This window comes from Antechinus flavipes, chromosome 1 (assembly GCF_016432865.1).
Source record: "Antechinus flavipes isolate AdamAnt ecotype Samford, QLD, Australia chromosome 1, AdamAnt_v2, whole genome shotgun sequence".
Lineage (NCBI taxonomy): Eukaryota > Metazoa > Chordata > Mammalia > Dasyuromorphia > Dasyuridae > Antechinus > Antechinus flavipes.
The window spans coordinates 186,816,717-186,838,831 of NC_067398.1; the positions used below are offsets into that span (position 1 = coordinate 186,816,717).

At 36.5% G+C, this 22,115-nt stretch overlaps 1 protein-coding gene across 1 annotated transcript in view; it reads left to right on the forward strand.

Moving 5' to 3' along the window:
* The window catches only part of CAST (calpastatin), a 137,945-nt gene that overhangs the window by 39,422 nt on the left and 76,408 nt on the right, over positions 1 to 22,115 (forward strand). Inside the window, exon 4 of the mRNA XM_051994099.1 lies at positions 9,858 to 9,974. Coding sequence (XP_051850059.1) covers positions 9,858 to 9,974 — 117 coding nt within the window. The remainder of the gene's footprint in view (positions 1 to 9,857; positions 9,975 to 22,115) is intronic.

The following is a 22,115-nucleotide window of genomic DNA, read 5'->3' on the forward strand; positions in this document are numbered from 1 at the left end:
ATATGAAATCAAATTTGTCTTCACCACTTTAAAGACTATAATTTGGATAAATGAACATAAAAGTTTTGTATAGAGGAGGGAGGTGGTGAAAAGGTCACAGGATTTGTCCTCAGAGGTACAGAGTTAGTATTCTGCTTTTCTTACTGATCATCTGGGTGACTTTGACCATCATTTCACTTCTCTGACTCAATTTCCTCATCTGTAAAATGAGATGAGCTTCTAGGCCTATTTTTAGTTCTAACATTCTTTGGTCATGATGTACCTCATATTGCATAGATAGGGTGTGGTATCCAAAGGAAATCTTTTGTTGTGACATCAATACTCAGTTCCCACGGACATCTCGATACTATAGTTTTGAACATTATGTTTTAATAAGTCCTGTTCTTCCAAATGCTCAAATGCTTGGTGTTTCCACTCCCGTTAAATAATATTACCAAAATTATTGGAGGAAGCAACTACACTTATCCCCATTTTACAGCTATAGGTACTAAGGCATAGAATATTTAAATGACTTGCCTAGCATCATACAGGTTTTCAGGGAATAAAAATAGGACTACACACCAAATCTCTGGCCAGCAAGTCATTCCTTTAGTCACCAAATTACGGGATCATAGGATTTATCTCATTTTACAAATGAGGAAAATAAGACCCAGAGAAGTTCAAAGTTTTTATTTGTATGAGGTTTAGAATCTGGATCCTTAGTCATTTTAATAGTCTGTGGACCAATCATTTGCTCAATCCAGAACTCTCTCTATTATATCATAATACATCTTTATACTGATTTACTATCAATACAGAACATAGAAATATATAGCAAAGTATAGAAATATAAGAATTTATTTGGATAATATTTTGAATTTGAATAAATGTTTATGCTGCTCAGTCAACCCCTGCATTGCAGTGAGACCAGAGATCTATTTATTTTACATCAAAAAAAAAAGGGGATTCATTTTTCTTAGAGACTCGGCAATTGAATCTGTGATAGTGAATCTTCTCATTATAAGGCTAAGGGCATGAGGGATGGAGGGAGTGTTTTACTTGTCATATTGATATGGTAAAGAAACTATTTTCATTTTAGCAAAATCATGCTCCCTTAAAGATCTTCTGTCTCCAAACTGATGGAATAAATGCTCTGACAAAATGGGAACAGGAATCAATGTGAATGTAGCAATGCTCTCCAAGTTTTTAATAAACCCTCTATTGAGCTATATAGATTGCAGCATTTAATAGGTATAAATATCTATTGTGAATAGGCTCATGTAATTGAACAGCGCATTTCCACTGAATGAATAGATAATGATTTCTGAATATATATATATTTTTGGGGGGTCTGGCCTTCTGGTTTTACTTTGTAGGGAACTCCTTGTTAGAAACTGTCTTCACTGATGAGGAATAACTTGTCATTTAGTCATGTCTGACTCTTCACAACTGGGATAGCCTATGTTGTCCATGGGTTTTTCTTGGGGGAGATACTGGAGCCGTTTGCCTTTTTCTTCTCCAGTAGATTAAAGCAAGCAGGGTTAAGTGACTTGCCCAGAGCCATACAGGTAGTCAGTCCAAGGCCTGATTTGAATTCAGTTGATTTCAATTGGGTCCTCACTGCAGCAAGACAGGGAAGGAAATAAGCAATGATATACTATCTACTATGTGCTGGAAGATATATGGGACCAGCATCTCTGTGTGAGGGCGTGCTGAGCCCCGCAGGGCTGCTTATCCACCTTTGTCCACTTTACTCCACTCTTCCCTGGGGCTCCAAGCAGCTGTATGGCAGCCACACCCTGGTGAAACTCTATCTCAGCAGACAGGTAGCCTCAAACCTGTTGGTGACTTAGGGTGACATCTAGCTCAAGCATGTGAAAACTTCTGGAAGAATGGGTCATGAGAACAGTTTGTCCCAGTGACCATATAGGGGCACTTAGAGCTAAGTTAGATATCCAGGTGGCCTAGGTCATCTACTGATTCCAGGCCATTATCAATCATCTTGATCTTAGTCCTGCCACTGGACTTCAGTGACTCTGGAAGATAGTCAGTCTGATGACTTTGTGCAGCTCTGCCTTATTTAAATCCACTTCACACACAAGTCAAGACCTCAATCCCCTGATGTCACTGGTCTTCTTCAAAATCAAAGGATGAATCATAATTCAGGTCTTCCTGACTGCAGACCCAGGACTCTATCCACTGAGTCCTTTAGCTTCCTCTAGCTAGCAGAACAACTTTTATCTGCCATATATCCTCTTAAGGAGTTATCTGTAGCACTGGGAGATTAAATAACTTACTCCTGACACCCAGGATTTCCTGAGTTTGAGTTACTCACTTTGTTGTTTGGGCTTTGATGTGCCTGTCTTATAGAACATACTAACCATGTCATTTTCCATAGTAAAAAGTCATAATTAATAATATATTTATTAAAATAATAGTGAGAAGGCTAAAAAAGAAGACTTTAGAATAAAACAGCTTTTTCACTGATTCCATGTATCAACCATTTATAAAAATTGACCTTGTGATCTTTTCTTAAAAGTCCTTTTCAGAATTGTATCTGAATATTCAATGATTAAACATTTATTTTCTGCTAGGCACTGTGTTATAATACAGGTTTTTAAAAGTTACAGCTTTCAGACACATTTCAGATTATCATTTGTTCACTTTTTTGTTCCAAATCTATAATAATTAAATAGTTACTGGATCAGAAAATGCAATATATTCTCTCCAGTGCACCTAGAATGTGACCCATGACTTAATTGATTAGAAAGCTCCCTCCACCAATGTAGATAAGCAGCTTCTGAACAGTCGCTTGGGGCACAAAAGGGTTTGGGGTAGCCTCCCATGTGTGATAGAAGTAGGTCTTCCTACCTCAGGTTTTGTACAGACTATTCCATGAAGCAGCTTGTGTGGCAGAGCATACCCATATATATGTGGTTTTCCACAAGTTTGTTTAGTTCCTTTCACCACAACCATCATGATCTCACCAAAACCCTATTAAGCCCCCTTGTAATTGGAATGAGATAACCTGGTGTTAAATTCTGATTCTGACACTGTTCCCTTTGTACTTTTGTGGTTGGTTTTGGTCAGTCATTTCAGTTCCATCTGATTGTGACCCCATTGGGGATCTTCTTGGCAAAAATACTGGACAGTTTGCCATTTTCTTCTTTAGCTCATTTAATAGATGAGGAAACGGAGGCAAATAGGGTTAAGTAACTTGCCTAGGATAATACTGTTAGAAAGTGTTTGAGGTCAGAATTGAACTCAGGAAAAGCTGTCCTCCTAACTCTAGGTCCTGCCTCTATTGGGCCATGTAGATGTCATGTGTACTTTTAATCAAAATCTTTTAATTCTCTTGAGCCCCAATTTCCTCATCAGTAAAATAAATATTGCACTTGATATCCTTTATATTGTTTATATTGTGTGTGTATATATATATATATATATATATATATATATATATATATATATATATATATATATATGTCAGAGCTTCTTAAACTTTTTCCATTCAAGACTCTTTTCATCTGGGAAATTTTACATGACTCTGGGTATATAAATATATAAAATAGATATACAAGTCAAACATTTACTAATAATAAATCATAATTTCACAACCCCAACATTCAAGTTACAGATAACAAGACCCCCAGATAGGGTTGTGAGCCACAGTTTAAGAAGCTGAGCTCTATACTAATCCTTTAGGAGTCTAATGAAATATAGAGTATAAAAATTCTGATAATCATAGTGTCCTTATACCCAAGAACTCATAAATAAAACTTTATTATGTGATTCTTTTAATCCCCTGCTAAAGTCCTACTGATGATTCATCATGGCATGGAGGTGATCCTGAGTTTTCAACAGTTACATGAGCAGAGCAAAAGCCCTGTTGGGTCCTCCCAAGCCAGAAAGGTTTCAGGTGCTGCCCAGCAATGGACTCTGTGTCTGTAGCCAAAGACCAGCTTTGCTAAGTTTAGAGAGAGGCTCATAACCAGAAGGCTGGCATATCACTGACTACTCAATCTTATGAAGTCATCTAGCACAACTCTTCAATAGTCAACTGACTTTTGGGAAGGGGAGGTAAAAGCAACATGATTTCACAACTTCAAGCCTGGGTAATTGGAAGAATAGCAGGGCCTTTTACAGAAAAAGGACATTTCTTTTTTTTTCTTTTTTTTTTAAATTTTTATTTAATAATTACTTTATATTGACACTCGTTTCTGTTCCAATTTTTTTTCCCTCCCTCCCTCCACCCCCTCCCCTAGATGGCAAGCAGTCCTGAAAAAGGACATTTAGATAATGCAAAAATAGGGTAGGAGGAATAGGAGAAAGTTGGGTTCATAATGAAATAATGGATTTTTAAAAAAGGAATAGAAGTCTTATTTTGTAATATTTTACTGACAAGCTATGTATCAGAAAATTGTTTTAAGTGCAAAAGAGCTACGAGAGCAACTCTGTACTCTTTTTTCTCCATTAAATAAGTCTTAACATTTGCTACACCCTATTTTTCAGTAAGTTTATCGTGGCAAAGTGTATTATCTTTTAAATTAGTCTTTGGAATTTTTATCAGTAGTCTGTCTTATCCAGAGCAGAACATGTCATTTATTTGAACTTATCCTTATTTCTGCCTAGCATACTACTATCCTTCCAGTCATCATCTACCCATCACTCTTCCCCACCCCACACATTCATTCAATTGCTGAAATTGTCTTTTCTACATCCCTCCACATCTCTGGCATCTGTCCACTCCTCTTCACCCACATAGTCACCTCTTCAGTTTAGGTCTTTATCCCCTCTCCAAGGAGTATGATAAAAACTTCCTTTTTGGTTTCCTCTGCTTTTAGGTCTCTTCCTATTACAACCGTTCCTCCACCCAGAGTGATGTCATGTCCCTATCTATAAACCGCAGTGGCTACCAATAACTTCTAGAATCAAATATAAAGTCCATTGATATTTGGAGTTATTTACCAGTGACCCAAAACTATTAGTCCAGGCTTATTATACATGAATCTCCTACATACTTTCTGTAGACTAGAAAGTCTACTGTTCCTTATACAAAGCTTCCCCTTTCTTTTCTTCATGCCTTTCTTTGTACATACTGTTCTGTATGTTTGGAATGCATTCTTGTTTAAGACTCAGATAAAACTCTACTGGATATACAAAGCCTTTCCTGATTCCTTCCCATCATAAATCATCTTATATTTATTGCATATGTATTTTGAATATATTTATTTAAGGAGTAGGGAAGTATCACATGACATCTTACACATACATAAATGTGTCCTCCAATAGTGTATATAAGTCTCTGGAGGCATGAACTGTCTCATTTCTGTATCTGTATTCCCTAGTTCTTAACCCAAGACTTGGTGCATAATAACAATTTAATAAATGCTTATTGAATGATTGAAGTATTTGAAATGTGAAAAACTGAATGTATTTTAGTAAACTATTTGTATTTGAGAAATTATAACATACTTCCAACCTCATTCCCAAATAGTTAATTTCGAATTGCCTTTTTATTTAACAATATAAAACAAATAATCAAAAAAATTCCAGTTAACAAAGTATTATAAATTTACAAGAGTAAATAAGCTCCTATTGCAAAACATCTCACAGATTTACATACCTGGTCTTAGTGAGGGTCAAATGATACCATGCCCTCCATGTAAACAGTGCAATTCATTGATTCAAGAAATTTTTTGTCTTCAAGACATTGATAAAATTTAAAATACATTTGTTTTGAGTCAGGTCTGAGTCAAGATGGTCTGATAGGTCAGTTTCGGAATTGAAGCAAAATGAAACATTCACAAATTTCCTTAATGTTTAAGAAAAGAAGATTTATGTAACACTATCACAGAAAGGTAATTCAGCAAGGATGCAGCATTGAATCATTCTCCCCAATGTGGGATGGGTTTTTAGGGTGACCAAGTTCAAGGTTTAGTTCTGTGGGTCAATTAAATCTCAGTGATTATTATCTTTTGAGAAGATGGAAATGACTTAGCCTTGTTCTTACTGCAAAGCATTTCTTGCTTCCTTTTCCAGTAATTCTTTTCACCTGTTAAATGTATTCTAATCTCTCTGATGAGGACACTGAAATCAGAGGGATAAATGAAATCCCACATACAATATTATCAATAAAAGCAGGACTGAAATCTAGATCTCCTGATTCCATCTAGTATTCTCTCTACTTCATCAAGAATATTGAGCTGAAATCCAGATGTCCTGGATCCACATTCTAGCATTGTTACTTGCTACCTATGTGATCTTGAAAAAATCACTTCCTTTTTAACATTGTTTTTGTCACTTCCTTTTTGTAGATCTCAGTTTTGTCATCTTTAAAGTGACTTATTCACACTGGATGATGTTTGAAGTTACTTCCAGATCTATATATGTGAGCCTTTCTATGAATAAATAAATGAATGAGTGAAGCATTTACTAAGTGCTATGAAAAGTACTGTGGATATAAGTAAAAATGCATGACCACTCCTGCTTTCAAGAGCAACCTTTCCATCTGATATTCAACTTTCATGTATATTGTCTCCATCATTAAAGTGGGAATTTCTTGAGTTATAATTCCCTTATTTCATTAAGAAAAAATAAGTTTGAGGACTATCTAATCCAAGCCCCTCACATTTTGGAAAGAGAGATATAATGATTTGTCTAAGATCATAAAAGTAAGATTCAAACACAGGTCTTCTAATTCAAACTCCTTGCTTTTTTTCACTGTTACCCTGCTTCTGTTCCATCTGATGGCATTTCCATGTGCCTATTTACCTAGTCTTTCAAGCCTTAGAATCATCTCTGATGTTCTCCAGAACCGCTAATGACTTAACAGTCCTGGCATCTGTAATGCTTCTTTCATTTGTTCCCACAGCTACTACTCCCGTTCAAGCTCTTTCATTATCTTTTTTTCTGGATTGTTTCAGTAACTTCTGGACTGACCTTCTTCCTAGTCTCCCCATCTAACCATCTTCTTCCTACACTCCCCTGATAGATTAATCTTCCTCATGCACAGCTCTTATCCCAGCTCAAAAGCTTTTTGTTGCTTATCGAAGGCTAAATTCCTTAGCCTAGCATAGAAGAGCCTGCGTAGTATAACCCAGCCTATTTCTTTAGCTTTATTTCACACCACTCCCTTGGTCTGGAGTACTCCCTATTTCCAGTCCAACTGAACTACTCTCTATCCCTTCCCAATGTTTCATGGTACTTTGTTTCTGTGTTTTTGCACATGATATTCCTTCCATCTAGAATAGCAGTTCTTAGGTCTGGGACAGATAGATTTCATAGGGTCCATGCACTGAGATGAGGAGAAAATCACCTTTATTTTCATTTAACATTGATTTTTATTGTAGTCTTATGTATTTTATTTTGTGAATTTAAAAATATGATTTTCAGGAGATTTTACCAGACTAACAAAGCGATTCATGACCCAAAAAGATTAAAATAATGACAATAATAACTAACATTTACATAGCATAGTCTTACCCAGGATCCTTCAGTAACTTGTAAGTTTTTGAGGCTAGATTTGAAATCACATTTTTTTGGAGGCATTTGGGCTTATGTTACTTGCTTAAGACACACAGTAAGTGCCCAGAGTCATTCCACCAGTGTTCTATGTACTGTGCCACTTAGCTGCTCCTTGAAATCAGGTGTTCCTGATTCTGAGCCTGATATTCTATCCATTGAGCCATTTAACTGCCCCTGTTCTAGAAAGTCTTTTAAGAAAGTAAACCAGGTCATCTTTTGTCTCAGTTATTATTTAGCCCTTAGTCACTGAATGAGCATTGTTTCAGGCAAACTGAGACCTGGGAAAAATCTTGATTCAGAAAGGCCAAGGTCACCCACTGCATTGTAGGCCAACACCAGTCTGGACTTTGATAACTCGGGAGGAGGGAAGTTCCTTGATGACTTTAAGCAGCTTTCTCCCACTCATAGCTAGTTCATTTGCAAATCAAGACATCATCCTCATGATGTCATTGGTCCTCTGCAAGATGGACAAACAACAATAACAACATTAGAAAGTATTCCTCTAACTCTATGCTTGACTTTTGAAATTCTACCTTTTCTTAAAGTCCCAGATCTGATATTATTTCCCCATGAAGTCTTCCCTGAATACCTCTTTCTGTATACCCCAAGTAGATAGGCTTTTTCCTTTACCTGTACTCCTTTGATATGACACATTTATCATGCTGTCTTGCATTATAATTATTTGCCTATCTACAATTATTTGAATGTATTATCTTTTCTTCCCTATAAGATTGTAAGTTTCCTCAGGTTTCAGGGACTAGATGTCTTTTTTTAATCTTTGTGTTCTTAGCTGCACAGGAACCCAAGGCCTTGTATAAATAATATGCTAGTAATATGGTTGGATTTATTTCACCAATTTTATGTCATAAAAGCAAAAACATAACAATGAGAAACATTTATAATAATTGAAAAGAATAAAATTATGTATTAATATAGATTGGTTAATCTGAGGAATCCCAGTGCAGAAAGGAAGAAAGGAAGTATGCATTTATTAAATGCTTACTATGTGCCTGGCCTTGTGCCTTAAGCTCTTTAGAATTATCATCTCATTTGATGCTCCCATCAATCTTGGAAGGTTGTATTATTATTATCCCCATATTACAGTGGAGGAAACTGAGGCAAAAATCACGTGATTTGCCCAGGATCACATAATTGGTAAGACTGAGACAAGATCTGATTCCAGCTCCTCCCAATTCTAGGCTCAATGCTTTATCCATTGAACCCCTGGACTATCTCACATAGTATAAAAATATACATATAACATAAAAATACAGCATAACATAGTTAAAATTTGATATGAAATTCACACACTAATTGTCTCATTTTCTCTACAATCAGGCTTCCAGCCCCATCATTTAACTAAAATTGCTTTCTCCAAAGTTATCAATGATCTTTTAACTGTCAAATTTATTCTTTTTATTATTATTATTATAGCTTTTTATTTACTGGATATATGCATGGGTAATTTTCATCATTGGCAACTGCAAAACCTTTTGTTCCAATTTTTCCCCTCCTTCCCCCCCACCTCCTCCCCCAAGATGGCAGGTAGACCTACACATGTTAAATACGTTAAAGTATATATTAAATACAATATATGTATACATGTCCATACAGTTAATTTTGCTGCACAAGAAGAATCGCTCTTTGAAATAGTGTACACTTAACCTGTGAAGGAAATCAAAAATGCAAGCGGACAAAAATAGAGGAATTGGGAATTCTATGTAGTGGTTCATACTCATTTTCCAGAGTTCTTTCGCTGGGTGTAGCTGGTTCTATTCATTACTGCTCTATTGGAACTGATTTGTCAAATCTATTCTTGATACTCTTCTTGAGTTCTCTCTAGTCTTCAACACTGACATCTACCTTCTCCTTGATACTTTCTCTCTTTAAGTTTATGGGCTGTCTCCCAGTTCTCTTCCGTTTCCTTTACTAGATCTTCATGTATATCCCATAGAGCTCAGCCCTGGACCCTCCTTTGTTCTCTTTCTATTGTGTCACTTGGTGATCTCAGCTCCATGGATTCAAGTATCCTGTCTGGTTCATGATCCTTAAATCTCCTTATCTAATCGTAACCTCTCTGTCTATCTCCAGTTTCACATCTCCAATTGTGCTACACATCCTTAAATGGATATGACATGAACTCAGTGTGTCCAAAAGAGAATTTGTCATCTTTCCCCCAATCCTCCTTTATTATAATTTCCCAGGCTCATTATTTAGATATCATGCATACTGAGTAATTCCTTAATATCTTTTGCCCTCTATATCTCATAGTTGCCAATAGCTGTTAATTTTACTTTTGCACTACCTCTCTGATACATTGTCTTGCCCCCTTCTCTCTTCTGATTCTGCAGCCTCCCTGGTGCAGACCCTCACCTCCACACACCTGGACCATTGCAATCATCTGCTGGTTGATCTGCCTGCCACAAGTCTCTCCCTCACCCCAGACCAGTCTCCATTCCGCTACTATGGTGATTTTCACTGGCTGTCGGCCATGCCTTCTTTCTGCTAATGTCTGACTACTGAGTTTCCTGACTAAGTCCCAGCTAAAATCCCACCTTTTTACAGAAAGCCTTTCCCAATTCTTCCTGTTTATTCTGTATGTAGCTTATTTGTCCACAGTTGTTTGTATCTGGTCTCTTCCATTAGATTGTAAACTCCTTGAGGACAAAGGCTATTTTTTGCCTTTCTCTTATTCCCTGGAGGGTTAGCACAGTGCTTGACAAAGAGTAGGCACTTGGTGCTTATCATTGCGTGTTTATTGCCTGACTGAATTAACAGTGTGTTGTCCTATAAGTCTTGGAAGAAGATTGTTGGGCTTGGAATGGAACCCTTCAGCCATCCAATCATTTTATGGATGAGGAAGTAGGCTTTCAAAGGGAACGTGACTAATATAACCCAGCAGAGGTAGGATTAGAACTCAGGTCTTTTGAGTTTCAATTCAGTATTCTTCCCACTATATCAAGTTATTTTTGAGGAACACTTGAGATGATATTGGTCTCTTAAATGTGTTGAATTAAGTTGGAGCTGATATAATCTTTTTTTCTATTTGTAAAATGTGTTATAATTAGCAGAAATAACTCAAATTTGTTTATTTTACATTAGAATTTTCTGAAAGTGGGTGCTTCAATTTAAATCAATTCAACAAATAGCTATTCAATGTTTACTAGATACACTATTCTAAGTCTTAGGGGTACAAGGATGAAAAAAATAGTCCTGTTGTCAAGAAACTTGTAACTAAGAAAAGGAATACACTAGTAACATAACAATTTAGTCTGTGAATAAATGCTTGGGAAGTAAATAAAAACAGAGATGGTAGAGACCATTTTAGATGCAGGGGTCCTCAAACTTTTTAAATAGGGGGCCAGTTCACTGTCCCTCAGACTGTTGGAGGGTGGGACTATAGTAAAAACAAAAACTTTGTTTTGTGGGTCTTTAAATAAAGAAACTTCATAGTCCTGGGTGAGGGGGATAAATGTCCTCAGCTGCTGCATCTGGCCCGCGGGCCATAGTTTGAGGACCCCTGAAGAGGAATGACACTTCCATTTTTCTTGAAGGCAAGAAGGATCAGGAAATAATGAAAGACTGGAAATATAGAATGTACAAATGGCAGTAATATTTCATAAGGATGAAAAAATAAATTGGAGTTAAACTCTGGGAGGCCTTGAATGCTCCACTATGAAATTTTTATTTTTTTTGGCAGAGAATGGGGAACCACTGAAGGTCCTTGAGTGAAAGAATGACATTATCAAACTTATGTGTAAGAAACCTTGCTTTGGCAACAACATTTGGAGAATTTAAAGAAGGCAGAATGGCTAATATGACAGGAAAAGATAATGATAAATAGTGTAGGGGATATGGGAAAACTGGGACACTAATACATTATTGGTGGAGTTGTGAACTCTTCAAAACCATTCTGGAGATTTAGAACTGTGCTTCAAAGGGCTATAAAACTATGCATACCCTTTGATCCATCAAGGTCTCTACTAGGTCTGTATCCCAAAAAGGGAAAAGGACCCACATATATAAAAATGTTTGTAGCAACCCTTTTTTGAAGTATCAAGAAACTGGAAACTGAATGGATGCCCATCAGTTGGGGAATGACTGAATAAATTATGGTATGAATGTAATGTACTATTTTTGTTTTCTAAGAAATGATAAGCAGACTGATTTCAGAAAAGCCTGGAAAAACATGAACTGATGCTAAGTGAATTGAGTAGAATCAAGAGAACATTGTACACAACAACAAGATTATGTGATGATCAATTGTGATGGCTGTGTCTCTTTTCAACAATGACATGATTCAAGGCAATTTCAATAGACTTGTAATAGAAAGAGCCATTTGCATCCTGAGAACAGACTATGGAGATTCAATGTGGATTACAGCATAAGATTTTCACTTTTTTGTTGGTGTTGTTAGTTTGCTTGTTTTTTTTTTTTCTTGTTTTTTGCCTTTTGATCTGATTTTTCTTGTGCAGCATGATAAATATGGAAATATATTTAGAAGAATAGCACATATTTAACTTATATTGGATTTCTTGCTGTCTATGGGAGAGGGAAAGGAAGGGGGAAAATTAGGAACACAAGATTTTGGAAGGATGAATGTTTAAAACTACCTTTGCATGTATTTTGAAAAATAATAGGCTATTATTGTGTTTTTAAGAGAAAAAAAGGAATTTAGAGAAGGAAAAGATTGAATGGAGACAATGGAGCCAGTTAGGAGACAATACTATTAGGAAGAGGCAGTCAGCCACAGAATTGATGATTGGAAAGATGGATTTGACAGAAGGTACTGGATGGGAAAGGAAGGGAAAAAAGAATACAAGATAATTATGAAGCTTGGGGCCTGGGTGAGAAAGAAGATGGTGGTGACACCTACAAAGACAAGGCAAGGCAGTTAGGAAGGGCAGAGAGACAGTGATATAAGAGAAGGGGAAAGATGCTTAATTGGTTTGTGAGACAATGTTCCTTTGGAAGAAATTTTGTCTCATGGCTTCCTTAACTTCATTTAAATTCCCCTATCTTCTGTCTTCTACAGGAAGCATTTTCTATTCCATCCCCATTAATCCTACTGCTTTCCTTATTTTTTATTTTCCCTATATATAACTTGTTTTTAGACATTAGTTTGCTTGTCGCCTTCCCCTTTAGATTCTAAGTTCCTGGAGAGCAGAAACTGTCTTTTTCTTCTTTTTTTTTATCCCCAGAACTTAGCATAGGACCTGGCACATAATAGGTGCTTAATAAATGTATGTTGACTGAAAAAGGGAAGACTGACCCTACATTTCTTCTTCACTCCTCTCCTAAAAGAGGCCTTTAGGAATCAAGTACTTTGATTAATTTGCTGACTGTTCTTTTTTAGTTTAAAACTGTCAGCATTTTGTTTCCTAACCTTGGGTTCTGAAATATCACTCTTCATCCATCAAATGAATTTTAAATCATATTAAATCCAAATACTGTATCAAAATAAAGCTGTTAATCAACAATATTTTTTAAAGGACTATATTTGGAATCAGACAACTTGGGTTTGAATCACTTACCTGGATGACCTTGGATATTCTCTGGACCTTAATTTCCTTATCTGTAAGATAAGAAGGTTGGGTGACATAATTTCTAAGGACTTCAAATCTGTGGCCCTATGATTCAAATTCTAACATTCAAAATTGAGTATAATTGTATCAGCCAGTTACAGAAATGAAAAATTTTCAGGCCCTAACCCACAGAAACTATATATGATACTTTAGTAGCTCATATTAATTGGTATTAATATGGTATGTTAAAAGAAATGCTAACTCATTCCTTCATAGTATCAAATAAATCATTACCAGTTAGTGATAAAGGGAATGAATGAACCAAAACTTCATCCCTGAAATCTTCTATTTCTGTGCCATAATTAATAAACACTCTTATAGACATTCTTTTTAAAGTAATTCAAAAATTACTTTAATCCATGACTTTGATCCATCTCATTTTTCTTTTCTTTTTTTTTTTTTATTGAATCATTTTTTAGTCATATCCAATGCTTTGTGACCCCATTTGGGGGTTTTTTGTGGCAAATATCCTATAGCACTTTGCCATTTCCTTATCCAATGAGGAAACTGAGGCAAACAGGGTTAAATGATTTGTGCAGAATCACAAAGCTAGTAAGTGTTTGAGTTCATATTTGAACTAAGGTCCTAAGTCTAGACTCAATTCTCTATGTACTGAAACACCTAGTTGCTACCCCTTAACTTACTTTTATTTTAGTCTAGTCTCTATTTGTTTTATGCCTACTATTACTAATCTTTCAATTTTGTCATCTGATAATCCCTTCCACTGGTGTGCCAGTAAATATTTAACAATTAGTTCTCTGCAAAAGTATAATCTGCCTTATTAATATTCTTTCCATTACTTTCTTAAATCTAGAAATCAACAGAATGATAAATCAAGCCTTGATTTGTAGCTTTTGCTAATTTCTATGTTATAAATATTCACACAGAAAATTTAACAATCAGTTCTCTCCAGTCTTTTGAGATGGTTCTATTTTTTTTGGCTTTATCTATCTTTCCAGGGGCATCAATCATAGATTTAGAGCAGAAAGAGTCTTTAGAGGTCACTGAACTTACTCATTTTACAAATAAAGAAACTGAGACACAGAGAGAGAATAATTTATGCTTATTAGTTACATATACTTTCCCTTAGAAACAACATTTCTTCACTTAGGCTATCATTTTTTTTAATGGACTGTTTTAAGAAGTATTCCCATGGAACACTTGGACTTCTAGGACTGGTTTGTCTCACTTTTGATTTTTTATCCCTATTCCTAGCACAATGTCTAACACATAGTAGGTGTTTAACAAATGCTTATTGATTTATTGGCATCATCTTACAATCATATCAAGCATTCAGAATTCAATAAGACCTGAAAATCCTGTTCTGACCAATAGCTCTGACAAGTTTGGTGTGTTAATCAGTCTGGGCAAAAGCTCCATTCTGTCAGGCTGAGAGGCTGTTATTGTTGCTACTTTACTTTTTCCTCCTTCTTCTTTAAAATACAAAAGGGGAAAAAAAATCTAGGTTACCTCCCAGGTCTCTGAGCAAATACTGTTGGGATAGTTTGGTCATGAGGTCAACATTCCTTATCTTGAACAACATATTTCTCTCACTCTGGTTCCTTTTTTTCATATTTGGCAACTCCCACTAAGTAGATATAGTCCCAAGTTAGTTATCAGATGGTGTTTTACTCAATTCTTTGCCTTTATTTATACTCACTTTTCTTACTGTGATTATTCATGTATATCTAGTTTACAAATTTATTGCCTCTATTTTTTTCTATTGAAGACTCTATTGAGTCTTTTAAAAAAATAATAAGTTTTATATTTCAAAATACATGCAAAGATAGTTTTCAACATTCATCCTTACAAAACCTTGTGTTCCAAATTTTTCTCCCTCTCCTTTCTCCCATTCCTCCTTCCCTTAGAGAGCAAGTAGTCCAGTATATGTTAAACATGTGCAGCTCTTCTAAATATATTACCACATTTATCATACTGTGCAAGAAAAATCAGATCAAAAAGAAAAAAAAAAGGAGAGAAAAAAAGCAAGCAAACAACAACAAAAAGATGAAAATACTCTGTTGTGATTTTATGGAGTCTTTAAAGATTATTCAGTGTTTATTTTGGATTCTTTTGCTATATTATTCAGTAGATTTTTTAAAAAATTGTTCTTTGTTTCAGCGATTTTCTTGGTAAATTTTTGCTGATAGGTTATTTTTTCTGCCAATTTTCTATTGTCCAAAATGCTGATACCTGCATTTTCCTTTTGAAAACCAGGGACTGTCATTTGTAAATAAAATAAGTATTTTATTGTGTGTAATTAATTCATATATATAGTCCTGTCACAGGAGCTAAGAACTCCAGAAATTAGGGAGTTCTTGGTGGTCTGGACTGAACAAGTATTTTTTTCTAAGAATTTCATTCAATTTAATAAGCAATTATATGGAGTACACTTATATAGAATACACTATGCTGGGTCTTGGGGATCCAAGGAAAAGTCCAATTAGTTCTGGCTTCAAGGAACTCACATTCTGCTGGGGGAAAACAACTAATATTATAATCTTTTAGATACAAAATAAAGACAAATCTAATTGGGGCAGGGGACAAGGAAAGAACACTAACAACTAAGAAGATCAGATCAGGGAAGGCAACTGAACTATATACTTTGAATAAAGTCAGGTGAGGAGAGAAAGCATTCTGATCATTGGGAAACTTGTGCAAAGGTTCAGGAGCGGGAGACAGAGCATTATGTACAGGGAACAGTAAATATGGCAGTTGGATAGCATGTAGGGTATGTGAGTCTGGTTTGATCTTACTGGCTCTTTTTATTGACAAAGACCCAGCAACAGAAGGTCTAGTATCTGATTCTGTGATCCTGGGCTCAGAATTTGAGGAACCTATTATTAGAGAAGATGGGGTGCCTGGAGCTCTGATCCCAGAACTTGATATGGGGAGGTGATTTCATTATATCTGAGGCTAGGTCCTGAACTTAGTCCTGGAGGCAAAAGGTATGGTATGTAAGGCTCTGGCCTTGGGCTGGGCCTGGTGAATATAAGCCTGGTTATCTCTGATAGCATGTAGACCATGCTGTTTCTCATACACATGTCCTCCTTCATACCTTGACTAAATGCTTCTTTTTCCATGAGGCTTCCCACATACCAAACCAGTCAGAGAGATAGAAGTCCTTTCTCATGTAGCCTCTTTTGCTTATACCTCTCATAAATGCTTAGCTCCCCCAACTTCATACTGTATTTATTTGAGTAAATATCTTATCTCCCCTACTAAAACATAAATTCCTCAAGAGCATAAAACTCCTTATGTTTTGTTCATCTCATCCTACCCAACCAAGCCTTAACACAAATCTATCAGACTATAGATGCTCATGATTTGGGATGAATATAGTTTGACTTCAATTATCTGGGCACATGTTGATTTGAAGAAACCAGTGATATGACTAATTATGAAAAATGGCTAACATCAGGGTGATTTGTATGTGATCTGTGGAAACTTAATTTGCTTTTATCTTTTTTATTTTGTGACCTTAAACATACACTTTCATTCTAGCAGCAGAATGAAAGAGCTCCAAAGTTCATAGGTCAGTAGGGATTGAATTAGGATTTAAAACTTGGCTGCTGTGCATGGGTGAATAATAGTTGACTACCTAAAATTGACTGTGAAATAAAAATGGAAAAAAATAGCTTAATTAGGATTAAGTGAATGATAAAAATGAATATTACCCTTCAGGTTGTAATGATAGATTTATTGTATTATTGGAATTATTTAATAAGAGTAAGTATTGTGTATATGTTTCATACACAAAGAAAGTTGTTTGACATTAACTGAAATCAACATATTTATTTTATAGAAATGACAACAATTTATAAAATTAACTGTCTTTGAATATATTCAAGTGTTGGAATTTAATAGAATATATTTTAATATTGAAGTTTTTATCTATCTACATTCATTTATATTGAAATATACTTTTAAAAATAAGGAGAGTAGAACTGGAAATGACTTGCAATCTAGTCCAGTCTCTACAATTTATAAAAGAGGAAATAGAAGTCTGTAGGCTAAGTGACTTACTCAATATTGTAGCCTTAGGATTTTTGACTCCTAAACTTGAAATCTTTTCATTCTCACCCCGCTTGTGTCTCTAACTCTGTGTTTTCGTTCACAAAGTTCACAAGTCCCTATATTTACTGCATATGTCTTCCTCAGACTTGAGTCAGAGCTAGTAAGGAATGGAATGTTTAGCAACTCATGCCTTAAGGCTCCAGATACCTACCTCTCCTTTATGCTCATTTTAAAAAGAGAGAAACATAGAATGGAAAGGACAGTAGTTTGGTAGTCACAAGATTTGGATACTGTGCTATCTGTGACTTTGCCTCCTTAATTCCCCTTACAGCTCTCCATTTTTTGAACCTAGCTAGGAATATAAAATAGCTTGAGTCTCCTGATCATCTTAGATAATAACTTCTAAAATTTCTAAAAGGTGTGTATTTTGCATTTCTCTTGGGGTTGTAATTATGTTCTTAATGGTTCTGTTATAACTAGGGTATATATGGGGTATTCATGGAGGACTAGCACCTCTGGTGTGGGGACTACTGAGCCCTTTTCAGGGCTGCTCATCCACCTATGGTATGCCAACCAGCTCTCATCTGTAGCTTCAAGGAGCAGAAGCATGAACACATTCCCTACAGAAGTTTCTCAGCACATGGACTAAACCATGTTCATGAGGGTAACTGCTTGACTTCAAGCCCATTGGTGAGTTAGGAGATATCTATGAGAGAAAAGGAAAAGCAAAAGATCCTAAAGGAAAATGCCTAAATAATGTGAGATGAGGAAGAGGATAGAATTCTCCTCAAATGGACTTAACTGGTAAAATATGAGATAATGTCATTAAGTGAGGGAGTTGGGGGCAAGGTACTATGGGAGGCTGGAGTTAAGGGATGTGAAAGTCTAAATAGGCATGGTGGTGAGCCAGATAATGAGGTGATTAGAGAATTGAAAAGGATTGCCTTGCTGTCATGAGGGTCTATGACTACCACGTTAGCACCTAGGATACCTCAGAATCAGCCGGAGTTAGGATAAGCAAAAGTCCTTAGTCTTTATTCTTGGTGTTTAGACGCAGGATTGAACAGGATGGAAGCAGAATCTCCGCGACCTCCTTCTCCCTTGTCTACCGCCAAGAGGATGGGTCCCTGTCTGATCTTACTCCACCCCCTAGTCCCTCCTACTATCCTCTATACACCAATCATTGAGCCAGAACGGATAGTGGAAAGGACCATTTTCCAAGCATATGCCCATAGAGTATTGTCCAATCAGCAATTAGCCCTATGTGCTTGAACTGACCTCAGTGCAATGACTCAAGAGGTTCAGCCCTCTATATCTCCCGCTTTCTTTTGTTTTAGAACACAGGTGGTCATGCCATCCCCGACTTCTCAGGAAAGGAAGTGAAAACACCAAAAAGGAGGTGATCACCCTCTCCCTTTCTTCCCCCCCTCCCACTTCTCATAAAAGGGAAGTGAAAGCACTAAAAAGGAGATGGTCACACCCTCCCTGACATCTCAGGAAGGGAGATGAAAAGCACCAAAGGGAAGTGGGGATTGCTAGCGAGTTTCTGGGCTGAAGGGTCTTATTAGAAACAGGTATGCACAAACCCATCTGCATGGGAGGTATTACACAAGCACATAACAATAACGCACAGGCTATTAGTGATGACTGTCCCCACAGTCAGTACAGGCTCAATGTGGTGCAACAAACATGAATTGTACATTCAAGTAGTGATATAACAAACAATATAAATCAATATGGCATTATAAGAGATTTCCAGAAGTTCTAGAAGGAGGGTATGTAAACAACACTCATACGTACGCCTTCTTCAGCAGTCAAGAGACAGTCCCCAAAACCAATCTACTGTCCATTGCTTCACATGTCAGGGAATCCAATGATCCCCACAAGTTTTTGAAATCCTGCAACAGTCTTTTCGTGTGTTAGGAAATCCAATGATCTCAGCAGATTTTGAAGTCCTGCAACAGTCTTATCATATCTCAGAGAATCCAATGATTCCTGAGGGTTTTGAAGTCCTACAACAATCTTATCATGTCTCAGAGAATACAAAGATTCCTGAGGATTTTGAAGTCCTGCAACAATTTTTGATGTCCATGAGTCAAACGCCATAACTGCCATGCTCATTCAGTGGTGGGCACAGTCAGCAATGGAACCACCCGATGTTTCTTGGGTCTTCTCCTTTGTTTCAAGGGTCTGCTCCATCTCTCTGCGATGGACAAGGCGAATACGGCTCGTTGGCACCCATCTGATTCCTTCTCCACCTGTAGAGATACAAGCAAACCCTCTTCCCCAAACAGTTAGCCTTCTGGTCCCTTCCATTCCCCACTTTCTGGGTCTCTCCACATCATCTGGTGATTATCTAAAGATAGTGGAGCTGCTTGCACTGGACATTGCCCTTCCAGTGGATTATAAAATCTGTCTGCCGGAGCCAGTGCATCTTTATCAAAAATCAAGAAATTAATAGGATAAAGAGCTAAATTTAGAAGTTCTCTAGGGCTACCTGTGGCTCTCCCTTTCTTTTGTTTTTGGAAGAGTGTCTTAATGTCTCTGTTTTTCCTCTCTACTATTGCCTGTTCTTGAGGATTAAAAGGTGTGCCAGTGGTGTGGAAAATTTTATACTGTGCACAAAAGTGTGCAAAATGTTTAGAAGTATATGCAGGTCCATTGTCTGTTTTTTATGGTTTGTGGCACACCCATAATTGCAAATGCTTGTATAAGGAATTCAGTGACCACTCGAGCTGTCTCTTTTGCTGCTGGTATTGCAAAAGTGAATCCTGAAAAAGTGTCTACCACAACATGGATAAAAGACAAGCAATCAAAAGATTTATAATGGGTCACATCCATTTGCCAAATTTCATTGTGTCTCAAACCACGAGGGTTTTTCCCTGGAGGCAGTGTAGGAGCGTGGAAAGGAAGGCAAGCTGTACAGGCTTTTACCATGCTCCTTGCTTCCTCTCTTGTTATTCCAAATTGCAAACATAAAGCTCGAACAGCCTGAGGATATTTAGAATGAGATTCTTGAGCTTCTTGAAATAAAGGATTATTGGCCAGCATAGTTAGAAGGCTATCTGCCTTTGAATTACCATCAAAAATAGGACTTGGAAGTCCACTATGAGAGTGGACATGCAAGATATAAATCGTACCTGGATGCTTTCTCATTTGCTCTTGAAGTTCCTTAAAGAGCTGATATATACTAGAGGCTACAAATTTTATTTGGGCTATGGCAATTCTTTGTACCACACTTTCTGAATAGGCTGAGTCAGATATTATATTTATATATTCCGGATAATAAGTAAGAGCTAGAATGATTGAATACAATTCATTCTGCTGAGTAGACTGAAAAGGAGTTCTGACTACTCTCTTTATAGTTAAGTCATAAGAGTACACAGAGCAAATATTGTTTGGATGCATCTGTAAAGATAGTTGGTTCTTTAAGAGGAACTTTAGAAAGCTTCTCTTCAAGAATCCATCACCTAAATGATGGACAGAAACAGCTACACCCAAAGAAGGAATATTGGGAAATGAATGTGAACTATTTGCATTTTTGATTTTCTTCCCGAGTTATTTTTACCTTCTGAATCCAATTCTCCCTGTGCAGCGGGAGAACTGTTCGGTTCTGCAAATATGTATTGTATCTAGGATATACTGCAACATATTTAACATATATAGGACTGCTTGCCATCTTGGGGGGGGGGGGGGGGGAGGGGAAAAAATGAAACATAAGCGATTGCAAGGGATAATGTTGTATAAAAATTATCCTGGTATGGATTCTGTCAATACAAAGTTATTATTAAATAAAATAAAATTAAAAAAAAAAAAAAAAAAGAATCCATCACCAATTATGTAATAGTCTGGTTATCTTTAATGGAGACCCATGTGTAAAATTTGGAGCCATGGCTAATAAAATTTGCCACTCTGGGATGGTTTCATAGCATACATTAATTTGTGCATTAGTATAAAAGGTGTATATCTTGTCAGGTCTTATCCCAGATAATTGTACTGCTCATCTAATGGCCTTTAATAAAATTCTAGCCACAAGCACTGGGTAAGGAGTAAGGCTTTGTTCTGGTTGTGCTGGGAGGTTCACCCTCTCTATCACACTGTCTCCTTGATGACGGACTGCTGTGGGTATCTCTTGTGTAGCAAAAACTGATATTTCCAAGGGTTTTTGAGTGACTCTTTCAACGACATTGGATAAAGCCAGTTCAACTTCTCTCAAAGCTTCTTGAGCTTCTTTTGTAAGCTAGTGTGATGAGTTTAAAGTGCTGTTTCCCCTTAAAATGTCATATAACGGTTGCAGTGGATAGGTAGTCAAGCCTAACACTGGATGCATCCATTGGATATCTCCTGTCAATTTCTGAAAGTCATTTAAGGTGTTTAGCTTCTCTGTTCTTAAGAAAAGTTTTTGTACTGTAAGCACCTTAGGGTATATTTTATATCCTAAATATTGAAAAGGAGCATGTCTTTGAATTTTTTCTGGAATTATGTGCAATTTGTAGTATCTTAGTGTTTCCATGGTCTTTTGTAGACATGTTTCTAACATTTGTTCCTCAGGTACACATCCCAATATATCATCCATATAATGTAATAGCATTACTTTTGGAAATGTTTTTCTTATTGGAGTAAGAGCAGCAACAACATACATTTGACACATAGTAGGGCTGTTTTTCATTCCTGTGGCAAAATTATCCATTCATATCTTTTATAAGGCTCAGCTAAGTTAACCCTAGGCACTGAAAAGGCAAATCTTTTCATATCCTCCTGAACCAGAGGGATAGAATAGAAACAATCCTTAATGTCTATAACACAAAGAGGCCATTCTCTAGGCAATTGAATAGGAGATAGAAACCTAAGCTGAAGAGTTCCCATAGTTTCCATCTGTTCATTTACTTTTCTTAAATCAATCAACATCCTCCATTTTCCAGATTTCTTTCTTACAACAAATACTGGGGAATTCCAAGGACTTAGAGAAGGTTGTAAGTGTCCTTGGTCAAGTCGCTCCTGTACTAT